This window comes from Equus quagga, chromosome 4, assembly GCF_021613505.1.
Source record: "Equus quagga isolate Etosha38 chromosome 4, UCLA_HA_Equagga_1.0, whole genome shotgun sequence".
Lineage (NCBI taxonomy): Eukaryota > Metazoa > Chordata > Mammalia > Perissodactyla > Equidae > Equus > Equus quagga.
The window spans coordinates 99,021,858-99,043,258 of record NC_060270.1 but is presented as its reverse complement, the minus strand read 5'-3'; the positions used below and the strand labels follow the sequence as shown (position 1 = coordinate 99,043,258).

At 39.3% G+C, this 21,401-nt stretch overlaps 1 protein-coding gene across 2 annotated transcripts in view; it reads left to right on the top strand.

Moving 5' to 3' along the window:
* Positions 1–19,951, top strand: part of ACVR1 (activin A receptor type 1) — a 74,093-nt gene extending 54,142 nt beyond the window's left edge. For both annotated transcript variants that reach the window (XM_046659603.1, XM_046659605.1), the window contains exons 8-11: positions 1,619–1,894; positions 5,787–5,984; positions 17,778–17,908; positions 18,737–19,951. In XM_046659603.1, the coding sequence (XP_046515559.1) occupies positions 1,619–1,894; positions 5,787–5,984; positions 17,778–17,908; positions 18,737–18,871 (740 nt within the window). In that variant the 3' untranslated portion in view covers positions 18,872–19,951. The remainder of the gene's footprint in view (positions 1–1,618; positions 1,895–5,786; positions 5,985–17,777; positions 17,909–18,736) is intronic.
* Positions 19,952–21,401: the final 1,450 nt, after the last annotated feature.

The window sequence follows — 21,401 nt, the reverse complement described above, 5'->3', positions numbered from 1 at the left end:
CTACAGGGAGAAGAAGACAGAATGGAGAGTAGGGAAGAAGTGAGAGACGAAGGCTGGCTGTGGGAACTGGCTCAGAAGAAGAGGGAGAAAGAGGTAGGGGATCAAGATGTGGAAATGTTATTCAGTTCACTCTGCAGATGTCAAATTGTCTTTCTCTGAGGAGGTCAGCTTGTTTGAGGGCAGAATGCTATAGTGGGTAAGAGTGTGTGTGCTGGGGACCATTACAGACCTGAAAGTCGAGGATGTAATCTACCCACATCATGTGGTCTTTTGGAGGATGGCATGTGGAGTGCTTGGCGCATTGTTAGTACTCAATGGTATTAGCCACTTCTCTTGTTGACAATGATGGTCAGATAGGGGACTATTATTCCCAGAGCCTTCCTGTGCAAGGCATGACGTGCCGGAACAGCTAGCCCCAAACTTGGAGCTGGGAGCAACTTAAAAGCTGTGTGATCCTTGGCATCTCCCAGCAGCAACTTGATTATTTGCAAAATGAGTACAGTGATCTTTATCTTACTGGTCTATTGAGAAAAATCCCGTGAGAAAATATATGTGAAAGTGACGTAAAATTTATATAAAGTACTAAGCAAGTGTAAGGCATTTTCGTGTATTTTCCTTTTACATTACACTTTCACAAGTTATTTAATTCTTCCTCAAGGCATATCTGTTTTTCTTTTAAATTTTCTTTTCTATTTATATGTCCCAAATTTCACTGTCCATAAGGTTCATATGTATATATGTATATATATTTATAGTTCTATACATATATATATATATGAATAATGCTAGAAAATCTCTGTAGCAGAAAAGGCAAGCACATACATCAGAATTTATTTTATAGGTTTGGAAGTGCCTCTGACTTCCAGAGTTCTTTCAGTGTGCTCAAAAGTCCCCTCAGAGTGTCTAGAAAAATCTCTGGGCTCATGTTGCCCTTTGCAGGTATATGCTACAGTACTGTTCACATTATATTGTAATTTTTCCTTTTTATATCTGTCTTTTCTAGCCAACAAACACTGTCATCTTGGTTTTCCTGTGTGACTGACAAAGAGCGTCATAGGTGCTTGTTATATTTGATTGGTTCCTTTTTTTAATTTGATGAATCAGTTAACCACTTAATGTAAACTCACCCCTTTGTTTTACATCTGAGCAGAGATATTCCAAAGAGCCTAAATGAGTTGCCCAACGTTACACAGCGAATCACAGGCAGAGTCGAGACTAGAACACGGGTGTCCAGGTTCTAGGTTGTGTTCTTTTTAGGTGGTTGATGAATGATCTGTACTTGGAATGTCAGCATGATGAAGACTTTGGCACCATCATGAGTAGGCACAACGATATTACTCCTGTCTGAATCTTAATGCAATGTAAAATATTTTTTTAAAGGATTATTTACAATGGAAATGAATATGAAAATTTCCTGTTCATTAGCAGTGCCATTTTATTGAATAAATACTATTATTTTTCTCTGTTGATGCCTCTGTAGACCACCTTTTATAGTAGTTGGTTAGTTTAAATATTTTTTGTTACAGATGATATCTCCTGTATGGGTCACTATTTCCATCCTAAAAGTTACAATGTGGAATTCTCACATGTCTGTTCGTTTTGTTCTTGCTCTCTCCAGGTTTCATTGCTTCAGACATGACGTCAAGACACTCCAGTACCCAATTGTGGTTAATCACACATTATCATGAAATGGGATCATTGTACGACTATCTTCAGCTCACTACTCTGGATACAGTTAGCTGCCTGCGAATAGTGCTGTCCATAGCTAGTGGTCTTGCACATTTGCACATAGAGATATTTGGGACCCAAGGGAAACCAGCCATTGCTCATCGAGATTTAAAGAGCAAAAACATCCTGGTTAAGAAGAATGGACAGTGTTGCATAGCAGATTTGGGTAAATTTTTTAAAATAATTTTTAATTACTGTTTTTATTTTTATTGTATTCCAATGTTTAGCCAGATTGCATCCTTTTTCTCCCCTAACATTTCAAGCATACAGACAAATTGAAATAACTTCACAGTGAACAACTGTATATCCACCACCTACATTCTCCTGTTAACACCCTACTGTTCTTAAGCTTTATCACCTGTCTATCCATCCTCCATTCCTCAGTCCATCTTAACCTTTGATACATTTCAAAGTAAATTACAGACAAAAGAGTTCTTCCCTGCAAAGACTTCAGCATGCACACCACTGTATCATTCACTAGAGTTCCTTATTTGTTTAGCTTTTTCTTTTCTGGTAAAATTTCCATTTTATGTGAAATGCACAGATCTAAAGTATACAATCTCAGAATTTTGAAAAATGCTGTAAAATTCAAATCACAATTGAAATGCTCACCTTCCCATTACCCTAGAGAGTCACCTCGTGCTTGTGCAGCCAGGCCCTGCCTCAGACCACCTGCAGAGGCAACCAGGACTGTCGCATTCTGATTTCATAAACTTTTAGACGAAGCAGGTACACAATTCAACAAACTATGGAATGAGTTGGTCTTAAAAATTGTTTCTAAAGTAGTTGTTCTGTAACCAAGGCAAAATTGTCAATCGGGAAAGAGGAAAAAAATCCCCAAACTAATTTACCATTTGTCCTGCTGGGATAGCTCATTCTTATGGTGTTAGGGTAATGCTTAGTGTAGCTTTAATTGCATTATAAATAAGATTATTTTCATTTATAGTGGCATTCTGTGTAAAACCATATTCATTTTAGACCCCTAGAATATTGGCTGAATAATTATGCTGATAAGAACTGAATTGTAATTTTGGGTATTCATTTCAGTGGACTATTGAGAGTCCTCACTCTACTTGATTAAAAAGTGGTTTATCTTGTATTCATATCATAGTGGTTATTGTTTGATAAAAGTTTAGACAATATTAGCTCTAATTATATAAATGATAAAATTTATTTTTGTTGGTGAACACAAGGGATTTGACATGTCAAGAAAATTTATTTCTTTTGAATCCCTCTAAAGTCTGTGTGTGCATGTTGAGATATTATTTTACAGTATTTTTTTTCCAAGTATGAGAATGCATGGCCCTGAAGCTTTTTGCAGGCAGGTTGAGTTGTGGTGTAGACTTATGGCTGTGCTTTTGGACCCAGGGTGATTTGAATTTCCCAATTATATACTCAGTATTTCTGTGCAGGTCTTTTTATCTATCTACTTACCTGCCCTAAGAGCTGCCCTGCTTATACGTAGGACAAAGGTAGGGGGCTCAGTAAAGGGGACTTCAGTGTTTGACACTTCGCATTGTACTTCTGTATTGTTTGAAACTTCTATAGTAGCACATTTATGTGTTAATCATGTTACTAAAAATCAATTATGCCCACCTTACAGGATTCTTATAAGATTGAGAGATTATTATAAATGCTTGGTAAATCATTCAAATGGTAGCTGCGGTTGTAGTCCAGTGGTCCAGGGAAGATGGACAAAGGGAGGCAGCTGTTGGCTTTGGTTTATGGGACTTGGCTGGAGTTTTGCAGTAAGTCCCACTGATTAATTCTTCAACTACATTTCTTTTGGCCTGCAGCCTTCTGATTGGATACATGGATTTGTGCAGAAGTCTGTGTTAAGGGGTCATCATTCAGGGGAGTAGATTGGTAGTACAGGAGATAGCTGCTGGAAGACCACAGTTTGTATGTAATTTTTCACTTTATACCCAGAAATGAAGGATCACTTGTTAGAAATCATGTTCTGTTATTAATACTGCAAAAATAGCAGTATTTTAGCAGAAATACCTATTTATTATTTATTCTATTTATTTTTCTAACTTTTTATTATTAAAAAAATTCAAAACATACAGAAAGTTTAAAAGAATAATAGAAGAATCATTCATACCCAAAATACCTAGATTTAACAATTCTTAAAATTTTGCTGTATTTGCTGTATCTCTATGTGGCTGTGTGTACATATTTGCTAATTCATTTGAAAATAAGTTGCAGACATCACAACACTTTACTCCTAAATACGTCAAAATGCATCCCGTAAAAATACTTCAAAATATGTCTCCCGCTTAATCACAGTTTATCACACCTAAAAGTTATCAGTAATTCTTTAATATCATTTAATATCCATTTTCAAACTTTTCCAGTTTTTTCAAACAAGAATTCAGCCAAGGTTCACACATTGCATTTGGTTGTTTCGTCTCTTTAGTTAGTGTAATAATTATCTATTGCTGGGTAACAAATTACCTCTAAAACTTAGCTTAAAATAGCACAAATTTATTATCGCACACATTCCTCTAAGGGTCAGCAATCTTGGAATGACTTAGCTTTATGCTTCTGGCTCAGGGTCATGGGGGTGACAGTCAAAGCTTGAATCAGGGCTGGAGGAATTTCCAAGATGGCTCTCGCACATGGCTGTTGACAGGAGGCCTCAGTTCCTCATCATGGCCCTTTCCACAGGGCACTTGAGTGTCCTCATAACATGAAGAGTGAGCCAAGAGAGAGCAAATAGGAAGCCAAAATGCTTTTTGTGCTCTAATTTTGAGATACGCACTTACTTCTGCCATATTCTGTTCAGTAGTCCAGCCCATACTCAAGGCATGAGAGTTGAGCTTCACTCCTTAAAGGGAGAAGTTTCAAAAGACTTGTGCCCATATTTTTAAACCACCACAGCTAGTATCTTAATGCTCTATTTAAATTACACCTTTTTAATATTCTGTTATTTTGATTCTTTGGTTCTGGCAATGTTGGAGGGGCATATGTGGTTTGGGAAATGTACACAGTAGCCTTAGAATCTTGGGGTTGATTATAAAAATAAGGGGAAGAGGAACCAGACTGATTTTGTTGAATGCGGTTGCCAATATCTTTGCTAATTATGAAGGCTGAGATGACATATGTGCTGTCTCCCTGGCATTATACGGAGTCCTCATCCCATACATTCAAAGCCATAGAGTGAAGGAGAAGCATGCTCCTTAGATGGCTTGAGGGATCCCCAAAGGATCATTGGGTTGCAAACGTTTATAGGGACTGCTTGCTCCATTTTGGCATTTTTCATTATTTTGAGTGTGACAAGAATCATTTTCACTTGGTCTGCATATGCATCAAAAAGTAATTCTACTTTCAAATAAACCATGCACATATCTGCCTATTCCTCCCTGATCTGTGAGGAATGCCAGCTCTCTCTAATTGAGTGAGGAATTCCGAAATGAGTCATGGTTTAAGAAGGTGCTTCAGAACCATTTAACATGAGAGTTGTGCTTTGAATTGAGGTCCAGTTTAGTGTTCTCTGGACATGTGACTGTGGAGAAAGGCCTGTGGCTTTGGGCAGCGTTATTGCTCAGAGGAGCAGCTCTTCCCTTAGGGATGGAGCAGTTCCTGTAGCAGTAGCCGCTTTATGGAGTGATAAATTACCTCAAATTCTCTGTCTCACACTGTTTGAAATTTGTCTTCGCAGACTAGTAGGAGTTGGGGTGCAGCCTGAGAGCTTAATTTGCTTCTTGTTAAGATACTTTGAGGCTCCCGTTTAACCTGTGTGTCTGTTTTCCTGTGGACTTCCAACACCGGCCTCATATTGCTTTGATGGATTAGTTTATTATTTACCTGAAACTTTTTGTCTCGGAAGTTCATATGTTAACCTAATAGCCTCAGAGTGTTTCTAGCATTAGTCCTCCTTGCTGCTCTCACAGAAGTCATCAAAACAAGCGTTCCAGAGATCACTGTGGGTGTAATGCAGCAGTGACCATGGATACCACAAGAGGGTGCTTTTGACTGGGGTTGGTTTAAAATTCTTCAGCAACCCTCTATGAGTATGAAGTGAGCTGACTGACACTGTTTCCCCTTCCTTTTAGGCCTGGCAGTCATGCATTCCCAGAGCACCAATCAGCTTGACGTGGGGAACAACCCCCGTGTGGGCACCAAACGCTACATGGCCCCCGAAGTTCTAGATGAAACCATCCAGGTGGATTGTTTCGATTCTTACAAGAGAGTCGATATTTGGGCCTTTGGACTTGTCTTGTGGGAAGTGGCCAGGCGGATGGTGAGCAACGGTAGGTATCTGATCTAAGATAATATTGTCCTTGTCGCAGCCTCTTGATTGTGTTACCTTTAAAAGGGCAGAGAGAATCTTTAAGTCCACATTGGTCCATGAATCATAACTTGTCAAGCTATCAGCATTTATATTTGATTTATTGCTTTTGATTTTGATTTATGATTTATGGTAGGTGGAATGTAATGGCACTGTGTTTTAATTACACTGGAGGAAATAATGGTTGAAAAAGAGTATTTCCGGAAGAGACGAGTTATTCTTTGTTTTTTTTTTTTTTTTTGATTGGTCTGTATTTCCTTCCTTCCTTCCTCCATGTGCGTAGTCTTTCTTCCCAACCTCCCTCCTTTGCTCTTCTCACAGGTAAGGTTTAACATGAGGAGAAGGCTTAAGTAGCTATTAGATATTTTTACTTCTTAAGTTTGGATTTTTGAAAAAGGCTCAGGTTGTACCTTCTGAATAAGTGAAGTTTAAATTTAGGACGCCTTGAATAGGTGGCTTGTGCTGGTCCTCTTATCAGTGGGTTTTATGAAATGGTGTTGCCTTAGCAGTTAGGGAAGCATATGTCAACCCTTTTGAACAATAAACTCTCTTGTCTCTCATGTATCCAAAGCAGCCACAAATACATTGTTGAACTTTACTGTAAGTACTTTGTATTCTGGAAGCACTAGGTATTCCCTTTCAAATTGCACATGCCCCCTCTACCTACAGAGTGGCCATCATACCAGAATCTCTTGACTTGATTAAATCAAGCTTTTCATATCTTCAGAACTGGAAATCTTATTTCACAGAGGTTGTGTCTGAAATTGTTCCAGAAAAACAGAAGGAAATGCCATAAAAGGAGAGATTAATATTCATTTACACAAGATACTTTGCTCTCTTAGGATCCATTGGAAATCTGGATTTGAAGTATTAAAGAAATAATGAAGTCTCTAACATCTATGCACCATCCTACCTTCCACTGATATTTTCTTGTAAGGATTGAGATTCTTAGGACAATGATAATTTTCATGAATAACACAGCCAGAGAATGGGAGGTTCTGTGAGAGAAGTGAAATCGGGGTAATTTAAGATAGTCTTAGTGTGCAATAATGAAAATTGGCATGCCTTCATGGTAGCTTTTTTTTTCCTAACACCAGAGTGTTTCTGCTTTTAAGAAACTCTCTAAGGGTGTCAAAGTCAGTTCCAGTTAAACATAAACACACATGCATTGTAACCTGACAGTTCTTTCAAAGTAAAGTCCTTTTTTTATTTGATGGAGTCATGAACATTTTCTTGGTAATTGTTTCTCAATCACTGGGAACTGCTGACTTGCATTTTGTGCCATTCAAGCGCCTTGAGAATTGTTTGCAACAGAGAGATTGTTTTGGTGATTTATAAAGTTATGAACTTTGCCTGAAATTGCACATCAGCTTCATTTCCCCCTCCCCCTCCCCTGTCATTCTTAAGCACCTTGGAACTGAAAAAATCTAATTCTAATTAGTTTATCATAACAGAAACTTTAGAGAAGGATTGGTGTCATAATACACCATCTGATGAGGAACTTGTCCCAGACTAAGAGGAAGCTCATAGTCCAAGGCCAGGATGGTAGCAATCCAGCTGTGGGTGTGCTGGAGTGGTGCCAAGCGAGTCTGTGTGATGAAAGCCAAACTTGGCAAAAACTTGGGATCTGAGGCTTTGTAAGAACTCATGTTGCAAACTAGTTCCCTGTGTTATGGGCATAAACCCAATTGGCCTTTAAAGATCAGCTGTGATTAATAGCAGTCAGTGTGAAATTGGAGTCATCAGGTTAAAATTTAGCATCACAAATGGTAGTTTGCTTGATCTGTCCTGTGTTCAACATTACTTTTGATTAAATCATGAAGGATAGAGGAAGAGAGAATATTTCGGTTGTTTTTTGATTGATCCCCCCCTTACATCATCATTTAGATTATTTTCTAGTTCCTAACACTTTGTGGTTGAGCTTTTGTTCTGGGGTGTATGTCATGTCTCCTTTGAAATCCGCTGCTGTCCCTTGGCAATGACTAATTTGCTGTTTCCCCCTTCTCTTTACTCCTTCTTCTTGCATTAATATTCATGTGCTCACATGCACACAAACACACACACACAGAAATGTTTATTGAAACTTAAACTTGATGTGTTTATTGCTGCTTGCAAACCTATTTTATTAATATTAGCATTTTAATCATTGCTCCCCCAAAACAGAAGAAATGAGTAGAAAGAAAAATAAGAGAAATTGTGCCTTTACATTGCAATGTTCTTGTTTCTTTCCACTTCTGTAAGCCTCCACGTATCTATTTTTTGACGTAGTTGTAATCATGGTATAGATACAATTCTGTATCATCTTTTTCGTTTGTGTGTGTTTTTAATGTTAAATAGTCTGTTTTTATTTTAAGTGGTCACATGATATTTTGTTAACTTACTATTTCCATATTATTAGATCTCCTGTCTCCTCCATTTGGGGCTTATAGTAGACATCTTTGTTCATAAAACTTTTTCATTTGGGGAATTAATTCTTAATCTGAAAAGGAGTAGATTTAACAGGTCAGGGAGTTTGGGTGTTTTTACGCCTTGACACATATTGCCAAATTGCTTTCCATAAGAGTCGTACGAATTTACAATATCCCCTCACCCCAGGGTGTGATGTACCTATTTCGCTGTCTTACCAGCTTTAAGAACTGTCATTAAAAGAATATATTTTTTTGAAATTATTGCATATAAAATGTACCTCATTTAAATATATGAATATCTTATCTTAGGAAGGTCATTACAGTTATGCGTCCTTTGAGTTTCTGAGCCCATTATAAAAATTGATGACCAGATAGTTCTCCTGGAGCAATATGATCCTCAAGTGAACCATGAGTATAAAAATATGTTGCATTTTGTATTTTCATTGGAATTTTACATTTATTTGCTATTACCAATAAACTCCATGCTGTTTCTGTACAGGAAATGAGAGTTAAGTCTATTCTCGCAGCTGAAAATTTCTGAAGTGTCTTTTGGAATTTACTTTTTGTGTTTGGTTTGACACTGAATCTGGAATTGGTAGGAAAGAAAACAGTTTTCTCACCTTTCCTGTGTGAATTTTCTATATGAACTTAAGGCAGGGCTTCTTACACTGGAGCGCATGTGAGAATCACGTAGAAACGCAGAGTGCTGGGCCCACCCCCAGAGTTTCTGATTTAGTAGGTCTAGAGCTGGACCGAGAATCTCCTTTCCTTAGAGAGCCCCAGGTGATGCTGACACTGCTGGGTCAGGGACCATACTCTTGAGATGTCATGTTCAAATGGGGTATGTTCATTCAGTCTCACCTAGACCAGGAAATAAAGACTGCCCCAGGATGTGACAGAGCCTGTCCAAGCAGGATGTCCATGACTTGTGTCCTCATGTGTCAGGTGAAACTTGCTCTATCTTCAAAGCTTAAAAAGGGGTCCACTTCTCCTTGAAGAGTCTGGTATCTAGGCCTCGCCCTTTCTTTTTGGATTTTGACTACTTCTCTGGCGGTATTCTTTCTTCTCCTCCTCCTTTTATAGCTCTGCAGACAAATTTGTTTCTGGTTACCTAAGTTCAGTGCGCTGTGAGGAAAGAACTTTATAGGATTCTGTAGATAAGTGGGTACATCATAACCGTGGGCTCGTGCCGTTTAGCTGTGGTCTGGTCAGAAACCTTCCCTAGCCCCTTCCAGGTATCCTGCAGCTGTTCCCTCTTGAGTTCAGAAGTCCTTTCTCTGGAGCCTTAGCCCTCGTGTTATACCTTGTTTGGATCCCTGAATGCAGAAAGTCCATAGTTGGGTTGCTCTGATACTGTGGTCATCTGCTTAAGGATTTGAAAACTAAATAAAATAATCTTCACTGTCCATCCTCCAGCACATCTTTGACTATAGCATCATCTGAGCAGCACGAGCCTGTGTTACCTTCATGGGGCTCGCAGTCTACTGTCTATTTTAATAGACACACAGTTTTCATCGTGATTTAAATGTCATATAAATTTGTCATTTATGTGACAGGCACACCTCACTATCATCAATAACCCAGTTATCTTAAAAGTACCTGGAGATTAGAACATGTGGTACCAAGGTCCCCATCAGAATACGCACCAGAATTTTTGAAAAGGCAGCGTACCCAGATGGAACAGGGAAACACATTTAGAAGACAGGACAGACATGTTCCTTTATCGTGTTTGGTTGCCGCACACCTTGTTGTGATGTATTCTCTCTTTTTTTTTTTTTTTTTTGAGGAAGATTGGCCCTGAGCTAACATATGTGCCCATCTTGCTCTATTTTATACGTAGGACGCCTGCCACAGCATGGCTTGATAAGCAGTGCATAGGTCTGCACCCAGGGTCCGAACTGGTGAACCCCGGGCTGCTGAAACAGAATACTTGAACTTAACCAGTATGCGACAGGGCAGGCCCCTGTGACGTGTTTCTTTGCTTGCTGTGGCTCTCCTCGGGCCATTACACTGCACATAGAAGTCCTTTGTGACAGGTGGCACCGTCTCTGCAGCTGTGCAGTGCTTCTCCTGGGCCCGCCAGAGGCAACGAAATGTAATTGTTAATATCTCAGGCTCTGAAATCGTACTCTCTGACTCGATCACTTAGAACAATTTCATCATCCAAAAAATATTGATAGTAATAGTATTTAAAGAGTTCTGATGATTAAGTGAGATAATGTATGTAAAGCATCTAGTGCGTGTCTGGCTCTAGTAAGCGATGCATATCACAGCCATGGGTGTTGTTTCCATTCCATTCAAAATGAGTGATGGAGGCCACTTGTGTGCTTGCAGATCTCAGTTGCCTTTCCCCCCGCATCGTTATGCTGACCCTTCACCCTGAGTCTAAATACATTTCCCTTGTCGCTGCCTGTAAGAGGGCTGTGTGGACTCGCTCTTGTTTCACTGTTACTGGCTTTATTTTGTGATGGAATCCAGTGTTAAAATGTGTCAAGAAGTATTCATTTCTCATAGAAAAATCCTTGCTGGCCAGGCTGCATCTTGTGGGGTGGGGACTAGGAAATACTTGTTAGAATAAGCTTATGTTTGGCACACATACTTTGGAAAACTCCTTCTAATTAATCCTTGGGCTTGCCAGAGAACTGCCTGTGCTTCCGTTCCTAAGCACAATGGGTTGTGTACAGAAACCACGACAACTCTTATTTTCTTCAAGTTAATATCCACCGTGTTTCACGATTTTAGTTCACTACTCTAGTGTATGCTAAGGTTTGAACAAAGGGAAAAATCATCATATTTGGGAAAATTTTTTCGTATTCATTAAAGTGATTTCTTTCCATTTTTTAAAAAAGGCTTTAGGTAAGTGGCTGGGGGCAGGAATATAGAGGTGGAACAGGAGGGGAGGATTTTTGTCCCACTGATTCCTGGAATTTCATGTCCCTAATGTAGAGATCCAGACCAAAGTAAGGCACAGTCGACTGACCTCATGGTAAAGTCACCTGAAGCTAGCAGAATTTTATTGGATGCTGTTCACTGCTTATAGTCTCTTTTCCTTGACACCCCTTTAAGAGCAGCCCTCCATTAAGACAAATAACAGTATCTTAAACCTTGTAACAGGCCCACCATTCAGTGAATGATACATTCTTCTTCTCATGAGACCTCCACAGCTGCCAAATGTTTGGAACTCTTGTGGGGCTTCTCTCTCTAGGTTTTGGGGGTATGCCAGGTCTCAGGCATCTTGTCCATAGCTTAACTTAGAGCATGGCTGTGCATCTCTCCTAGGGCTTTTGCCCTCTCCTCTGATAACTGTAGCGTTAATAAATGTTTTTAGTAGGGTCTGACGCCACAGCGATCTATGAACAATTTACTTTGGCTGTGTTACATTGATGAGAAGCCCAATAATAGAAATTACTTTTATAATTTTAACAGATTTCTGAAAATGTGGTTAGTCTTGACTTTGAGTGATGTGCATGGTTCCATATGCCCATGAATGGCGGTGGGGATGGAGGGATGAGGTCATAGCTGCCACACAGGTACTTTACTTAGCAGGGAACAGAGCCATCCTTCCAACTTAATTCCAATTTCCAAAAGGAGTACCTGCCATGGGGTAAGGCAGGGCTTCCCAGCAAGTGTACTCTGTTGGGTTACAGGAATGCCTGAGGTACTGATTCTCTTAAATCTCAGGCAATGAGGCAGGGCCAAGGAGGACCAGAACCCCCTGAGCTCTCGTCACCTCTGCTGGGAGGAACCTCATCCGTTTATCCACTAATTGTTACTGATGTGGTCCATGACATGAAAAAATGTTTTAAAGTCCTCCTCTGAGAAATGTTAAGCGAAGTAACACAAAAATGGGATACACCTTGTTGAGTCCTGTCTCCCCAGGAAGAATGCCTTTCTTCCCAAGATTTATTCATATACATACTACCTTTATGATTTTTTCCATAACCAAATGCCACTTGTACCATTATTTTCCTTTAAGTTGGCTAACCTTTTGTAAACTTAATTTTCTTTTAAAGGGAAATTAATATCACTACTGGAAATGGGAAAACCAGTATCACGTGGCATAAAGTAGAAGATAACTATACAAATAAATATGCAGTTGATAAGATGGAAGTTTTGTCCATGAACCACATCACATTTTCTCACATGCCACCCCTGAAGGAAACACTATATTAACTGAATAGTCCTCTCCGAAGTCAAATGTGAACCATTCTCTCTAATCCTCTCTAACATAGGTTTACTTGTAATGTTCTAAACCCTGAAGGATTTCAGAATTTCCGTAGGAGTTAACTGTTAACAGTAGCTCTTTGTGTGGATGTAGATGCCAGGGATTCTATTCTCCTAACCTGTTCCCTGGATATCAGATGTGATGACCTAAGTTGGAGGACAGTGATGAGAGATAGCGTAACGTGAAGTGAGCACGCTGTGACATGAGATTGATGCAGAGAAAGGTATATTCATTATGTCACTGTTGGCTTGTTGGGAAGAATTCTAGAATATGAACAGGGAATGAGGTTCTAGTTTAGCTTTGCCATTAATTAGCTGTGAACTTGGAAAAATAAGTTTTCCTGTGTGGTCCTCAGTTTCTTCTTCCAAAGGAAACTAAGGCTGTGATCTACATGATTCTAACATCCCATCGATGTCTCTTCACCTCACCTTCAGATTATTCAGAGTGTAGCCAGGACCACAATCCCTTATTGCAACTGAGCTTTGAAACCCAAAAAAGACTTTTATAACTTATTTGTCAGAACTCACTTAGCAGTCAGACCTGACCTGAACTGACATGAGTCTATTTATATCCTTTATTTATCCCATTTTGTGTGACTGTTCATATATTTTGCTGCAGAAATGTGTTTGGCTGTGGGGTGTTCCTCAGACTCTGCTAGTGTGTCACATAAAATATGGTGTGTGCCACTTACTACTTTTGTAAAATGTTAAAAAATTTCCAAATTCTGCAAACACATCTAACCCCAAGGGGTTTGGATAAAGGATTGTGTACACATAATTAATACTCAACTAATTTGTATTTAGTGTCTATAACATGAAAGGTATTCTGTCAGGCTCTGGGGAAAAGTTGGGCAAAAAAAAGAGAAATATATAGTTTAAAGGTGTTGACATTTTAGTTGAACAGACAAGTTATTATAAATTAATAGATTAAGCCATTATGGCTGAGGTGTACAGGGAGGTGACTTGAGTACAAAGTAGACGCTGAACTTTGTCTAGGGGCCTGCAGTTGTGGCAGCAAGGTGAGTCGGTCTTCTTAGAAGAGAGAAAGCATGAACTGAGTTGTAAATGAGATGAATAGGACCTCTCGGTTGGACAAACTTGGGAGGATATGCAAGTGGGAAAGAGAAATAAAATCAGACAAGGATGACGATTGGGATCCCAGGCGAAAGGAAGAGCTGTAGGAAGTGGTAAAGGTGCCATATTGAAGGAACAGCAAGTAATTCCAGTGTTGCTGATGGCCAGGTATGTGAAGGAGGACAGTGGTGGGGAATGGGGTTACTGGGGAATGAGCATGATCCATGGGTACCACAGATGGATGGAATACACGAAGAAGGGACATAATGAGCTTTTCCTCCCTTTTTTCCTAAAGATCTTAAGGAGGCAGTAGGATATGGTGGAGGGCTACAGGGGAGGACTTGAAGCAGAGAGACCCGTAAGTCCCAGATGCAACTGTCAAGAGGGGAGAAGACTGGGGCCCTAGTTGAGGCATTAGTGGGGAAGATTACAAGGAAGCCCTTGTTTCTGGAGACTTGCATTTTAGAAAGACCACTCTGGCGTGTCATGCTTTTTGAAGCACTATCTAGGGCATTCTTGCTGATCTGCATGCCAGCTCTGTGATGCATACTTTAAAGGTGTTGGAACTAAGGCATGGCAACTAAGGGGTTTACTCAGAGTCATGCAGCAAATTAATGGTAGAGATATTGGTTGGTAAAGATACATTTGCCCCAGAGAAAACTTTCAATTAGACATATACCTAGGAAAGAATGATTGTATAAATCAGATACACATGCCAAAAGTTGTGGGGGAGTAAGTTATGAATAATTTATTTGATTTCTTTCTCGTGGCCCTTTGAGTCACACCAGCCTGCTTACATAGAAAGCAAGGCCTGGCTCAGACCATCCTTCCACAATTTGAGAGCTCCTCTTCCGCTGCATTCCTGTATCCTTTGTTGTTTGTACCACTCATTTGGCACTCGAAGTACTTTGTATTTTTAGTCACTTTTCCTGAATTCATGCTGTCATCTTTGCTGGCTCACGATCTGGCAGTTGCTCATTGGGTGCTGTCTTTAAAGGACTTCGAGTTCACTTTTTTGCCTGGCCACCCAGATTGCTTGTCGCTTTCTGTCAGAGATGAGGAGCAGTTGTTAAGTATAGTAACTTCCTACCTTGATAACGCAAGTCATTTCACAGCCTAGCCGCGACATCCCACTCTTCCCACCACCACGTGCACTTGATTTCAGCCATGGGGAACTTCCCTCCATCTCTCCAGTATGTGAGGGTCATTTGTAACTCCTTGTCTTTGCTCTGTATCTCCCAACTCTGTCAGGAATGCCTCTTCTCCTTGGTGTTTTCTCTTCTGCATCCTCTTCTCTGCCTTACAAACTCCTTATCTATGTCCACTCAAGCCCTAGCTCCTGGAAAGCTTACTTAGGCTTCTTGGCACCCAGTTCATATCTGGTACTTCACCAACCACACAGATGTTTTCTTCTCTGAGACCTGATGAGTACCACGTCCCTCACCCCTTCTCCCTGTCCCTACCTCTAAGGCTAGTTTGTAATGTATTTATTTTTTCTTATCTCCCTTTCCCATTATTCTGCTCCTCATTACCAACATCCCATTTTTTTCATTTTTGTATCTCTAGTGCCAAGCACAACCTCTGGTATGCTCAGTTTAAGGGATCAAATGGTTATTGAGTAAATTTAGGAACCAACAAGTAAAAATACAGTGAGAATTTCTAACCTATCTTTGCCTTTCAAGATATAGAGTAAGTAGTGAGGTGAAAAACATTCTTGAGGTTCTTTTAAACAAGATTTCTATTATCTAAGGGAAAAAGAAAGGGGCTTGTTCTCATCTTCCACTAGATTTTGAGTTCCTTGAAAATCAAGAGCATGTCTTATACTTTCATCATCCTCAATATTTAACAGTGTTCCACACATAGTAGGTATGTAATGTACTTTATGTTGATTGAAATAATTGGTTTCCTTGACCAGAGGGATTTCCATATGACTGCTGGAGTTTAATCCCCGATTTATTTTATTCTGGAAAAGCATAACTTGTGTCAGATGGAAACAATCAACAATTGGCTGATGGTTGAAGAAAGAGAGGCATGACTGGTTCCCAGGTGTAATCAATTAAATCGTTTTTCCTTTTAAACGTGATTCCTTTTAAAACACGGGACATCTAATAAGATTAAAATATGGGCAAATAAACACAAGAGAAAACTCCATCTTTGTATAGTGCAATGTACTGTTCAGTATCCCCAGATCCTATGTTTTAAAAATCCAGCCATGTTTTCTTTTGCATTTATAGAAAAATCAAAAAATCCAATGTAGTATTACTGTTGACAATCATATAACCCTTCCTGAGCTAGCCAGGCAAATTACCCCAAATAGCTGGCTATTGCGCTAGATTTTTAAAGAGTTAAACCAAGCTACTAAAACTATTCTTTCAGAAAAATTGAGAGGTGGCAGAGGGCACATCTCCTCCTGTTTCCTATAAATTCATGTGGCCCTTGAAAAGGTATAAATTATCTTGCAGGTCCATGCCCAGTTGTATTTTATGTGGTGTCTCTTAGTACTGAAAAGGATTAAAATATTTTTGCTTGAATGCTTCCTGAGATCGTTAACAAGAGAAGTAGGGTGGGCCTCAGTGTTGGGTGTCTCACGTTGTCTTCTGAGAGCAGTGGTCTCTGCCTAATATGAGCTGTTGATGATTTGCTTGGAAAGGTTTTAATCCATCGACTAATACATGTTACAGGTGCAGTTATACAATGTGGAGAAGTTATTTAGACTAGAATAGCAACTAGAAATTTTTAAAATAAAATTTAGACTATGTTCTACTTTTAAAATAAACTTAGTTGAATGTGAAGTTTTGAAAAAGATCTATAGTATTTCTTTAACGTATGCTCCTTATCATGGCTAATTTTGTATATGTTTGTATTTATATGGGATTTTTAAGAATGGGTTCTCACTCTTAATTTCTTTGATAAATGAAATGGGGATTGAAGCTTTTCAGATGGCTAGTAGGAACTAGGAAAACTTAACTACAACTTTCCTCACGGCCTCCTCTCATCTCCCCCAACAAGCTGTTAGCTGTTTAGGAATAGAAGAAAGTTACATGGAGGAAGGAAGGAGGATGTCAAGCTGAGTAATCCACTGTCCTCATTGTTGAAGCCTTTGATGATGGAAGGGAAAGAACAGATTTTCTTGGTTTCCTCTCTATAAGGGAAAGAATCAGTTTTCTAATTTCAAATGATGAAGTTTTAAGTTTCTCTATTTGTGGAATTATTCTTTGTGAAAAGTAAGGAACTGATGTAATTTTGGTGAGAAAAAAGGTGTTTAAGGCATTGGAAACCATGCAGGGGCAGAAGCTGAAATTAGCCACTTTCATATTTGCTTGGGAGTAAGGGAAAAGTTCATTCTTTTTAACCATCTTCTGCCTTCCCAAATGTATCCTCCTCTACATTTTATTTTCTGCCTTCAATCTGAGAGTAAATAATAGAGCCATCAAACAGACAGCTGCATCTAGCAGAGGGGACTCAGTGCGTGTAGAATGAATGAATGAGGAAGTGACTATTTCATACTACGTTATCTGCATCCTCTCAGTGGGAGGGATTATTTTATATTAATGGTTGTTTCCCCCAATCATTTTATAACAAAAAGGGGTATTTTGATGATGCTCTTGGATTATTTGTTTGCCTCTAGCTCTAGTTTGTGAACAAGTTTTTATTTTTATTTATGGTCTGAAAACACTAGATTCATGGACCTTCTTTCTCGTCTCCTTTTGATCACCAAACGAATTTCTGTTATGGGTCTCCTGTGCCATATTGGGCATTATGCAGTTGTTTATAGACGCTCTTAGAGAGTTTTGTTAATAATTGTAATTATATGAGAAGTAGTCACATTTTCTTCTAACATTCGTTCTTCCTCCAGTTCTCTGCAGGGCTTCTATGTAATGTCCTGTTCTGTTTTTTTTAAGACCTACTTGTAGCTTTCAGAATCACCTTGCAATGTGAGGAAGGTGATCACTACTTTTTCCTGTCACACTATAACCTGTGACACCCATCAATAAAACCCTGGGGGAACCCTACTCTCTTGTTAACACAATTCTTGTTCTTGTGTGCAGGTATTGTGGAAGATTATAAGCCACCATTCTATGACGTGGTTCCCAATGACCCGAGTTTTGAAGATATGAGGAAGGTGGTCTGTGTAGATCAACAGAGGCCGAACATACCCAACAGATGGTTCTCAGACCCGGTAAGAATGTCACTTTCCTAGTTTTAGAGCTATCCTCGCTTGTTTATTTACTTGTTCTTGAGTTTCAACTGGTATTGTTCTTGAGTGATCTGCTTTATCTATTGCTTTCTCTCTCTATTTTATGTAGAAGGGTCTTAAACCCAGCTGGGTAGGTTCAGAAAATGGTCTCTTTCTTGGAAGAGCCATATCTGATAGATCTTGCTAGTGAATGACAGTAGTCACAGGAATTTCTACTACTGAGTAGCTCCAGAAATTGGGAGACTCCTTACTCTGCTGGAGGCCCTAACTTTGGGAGACTCCTTACTCTGCTGGAGGCCCTACGACTGCAGTTTCATATGTAAATCAAGAAGCTGTGAGTGATGCTTTTAACCTCTTTTCTATCTCTGTGTACCTGAAATTACAAACATAAGCTGTTCAACACTGAAGATCCTTATTGCTGCTCTTGAGTAGTAGCTAATCTAAGACATTGAGAAATGACCCTTTCTACAAATTTCAGTATTAACTCTGGATTAGGATAATAATGGGTTACACAGGATAAATATGGGTGCTTTTAGCATCAAGAGGTCTAGCCTGGCCTATGTAATTTACCAGATAACATCAGTTGGAAGCATTAGGAGTGCAGAGGACAGAGTTCATGAAATACAAGAGTGGCTTCTTTATCAGTGGCTAAGGCCTTGATTATTTGTTTAAAGAAGATGGCGATACCACCACTTTAACTTGACAAGACCTGCAGAGTTCTACAAAATGGTTGACATGACATCTGCCCAGCTTCTGGGGCCACTAAAAAAGCCACTTATTCACTGTGGTGTTTGTTCTTTCTCTCCTCAGACATTAACCTCTCTGGCCAAGCTGATGAAAGAATGCTGGTATCAAAATCCGTCCGCGAGACTCACAGCTCTGCGTATCAAAAAGACTTTGACCAAAATTGATAATTCCCTAGACAAATTGAAAACTGACTGTTGACATTGTCATGGAGTCAAGAAGGAAGATTTGATATTGCTGTTGTCCAGCTGGGACCTAATGCTGGCCTGACTGGTTGTCAGAACAGAATCCATCTGTCTCCCTCCCCAGAGGCTGCTTTGACAAGGCAGACATCTTACCCAGCCATGTGTTGGGGAGACACCAAAACCACCCTAACCTCGCTCAATGACTGTGAACTGGGCATTTCACGAACTGTTCACTGCAGAGACTAATGTTGGACAGACACTGTTGCAAAGGTAGGGAACTGGAGGAACACAGAGAAATCCTAAAAGAGATCTGGGCATTAAGACAGTGGCTTTGCATATCTTTCACAGCTCTCCTAGACACTCCCCACGGGACACTCAAGGAGGTGGTGAATTTTTAATCAGCAATATTGCCTGTGCTTCTCTTCTTTATTGCACTAGGAATTCTTTGCATTCCTTACTTGCACTGTTACTCTTAATTTTGAAGACCCAACTTGCCAAACGTTGGCTGCGTACTCCACTGGTCTGTCTTTGGATAATAGGAATTCAATTTGGCAAAACAAAATGTAATGTCAGACTTTGCTGCATTTTACACATGTGCTGATGTTTACAATGATGCTGAACATTAGGAATTGTTTATACACAACTTTGCAAATTATTTATTACTTGTGCACTTAGCAGTTTTTACAAAACTGCTTCGTGCATATGTTAAAGCTTATTTTTATGTGGTCTTATGATTTTATTACCGAAATGTTTTTAACACTATACTCTGAAATGGACATTTTCTTTTATTATGAGTTAAATTCACATTTTAAGTGCTTCACATTTGTATGTGTGTAGACTGTAACTCTTTTTCAGTTCATATGCAAAACGTATTTAGCCATTACCCACGTGACACCACTGAATATATTACTGATTTAGAAGCAAAGATTTCAGTAGAATTTTAGTCCTGAACGCTGTGGGGAAAATGCATTTTCTTCGGAATTATCCATTACGTGCATTTAAACTCTGCCAGAAAAAAATAACTATTTTGTTTTAATCTACTTTTTGTATTTAGTAGTTATTTGTATAAATTAAATAAAATGTTTTCAAGTCAAAAGTGAATTTTTTTCAACATATGAAAAAGATGTACATAATATAAAGCATTTTCTTATGGGAACAATGGAAGCACAAAAGTAATCTTAAATCGAATTGGCTTTTCAGTCTTAGTAACAAACTCGAGGGTTCTAGGAGGATGTCTTCCAGCTTGAATTTGGTATCAGAAAATTTTAATTTTGTTCCTTTTTTTAGCTGTGATTTTATTTTTTTCTTGGTTGGTTTCCCCAACTTCGAAGTGAGGGTAACAGCCCTGTCTGACCTGCCTTCCTCACAGCGGGGTTGGGGTTATAAATGGGAAGAAGAATGTCAAAGCATTTTGCTTAGCATAAGGTCCTGTGTGAGTGGAAGGCGGTCTTCTGCATCTCACCTTGCTGCTTGGGGAAGAGTCCTTGTTGGCCTTTTTCACTTCTTGTGTTCAACAGAATTGAAAAGGTAGGGTTGAGAGTAGCCCAATAAGAGGTGTGAAAATTCTGGAATGTTCACCAGAGGTAAGTTAGTAATACATTTACTTGGAGGTTATATGTCAAAAGTCTCATTTAACTTTTTAAAAAACTTGTGGTAAAGTACATATAACATAAAATTTACCATCTTAACCATTAAAATGTACAGTTTAGTGATATTAAGTATATTCATCTTGTTGTGCTGCCATCTCTACCACAGAACTGTTTTCATCTTGCAGAACTGAAACCCTGTACCTATTAAACAGTAGCTCTGCATTCCTTACTGCCCCAGTCCCTGGCAACCATCATTCTACTTTCTGTCTGTGAGTTTGACTACTCTAAGTACCGCATGTCAGTGGAATCATACAGTATTTGTCCTTTTGTGAGACTGGCTTATTCACTTAGCATAACGTCCTCAAGCTTCATCCCTGTTATAGCATATATCAGGATTTCCTTCCTTTTTATGGCTGATAATATTCCATTGTATGTATATACAACATTTTGTTTATCCATTCATTTATTGATGGACCCTTGGGTTGCTTCCACCTTTTTGGTTATTGTGAATAACGCTGCCATGAATGTAGTGTATAAATGTCTCCTTGGGTCCTTGCTTTCAATTCTTTTGGCTGTATACCCAAGGGTGGAATGGAGTCACAGTTAACTTTTGTTGAAGTATTACCTATATATATAGAAGTCTACAGCTTGAAGCACTTCTATAAGTTTTTATAAATTGGTTGCACCCATGAAAATAGCACCCAGATCAAGAAGCAGAACATTGACTTTTCTAGAGTGACGTCAGCATCATGGCAGCGAGAGTCGTTCCTTTTTTCCCTCCCCTTTAATTTACAGCTAATTGGACATCCATAACTGAACAAAACTGCCTCCTCACATTACACCAGGACATATGGGTGATTTCTACCCACCTGTGTACCTGAAGGTAGGTGGATAGGGCCTCAGCGGGGGCTGCAGAACTAAGGGAGTTGGTGGTCTGCTCCTGCCCCACTTGCTGTG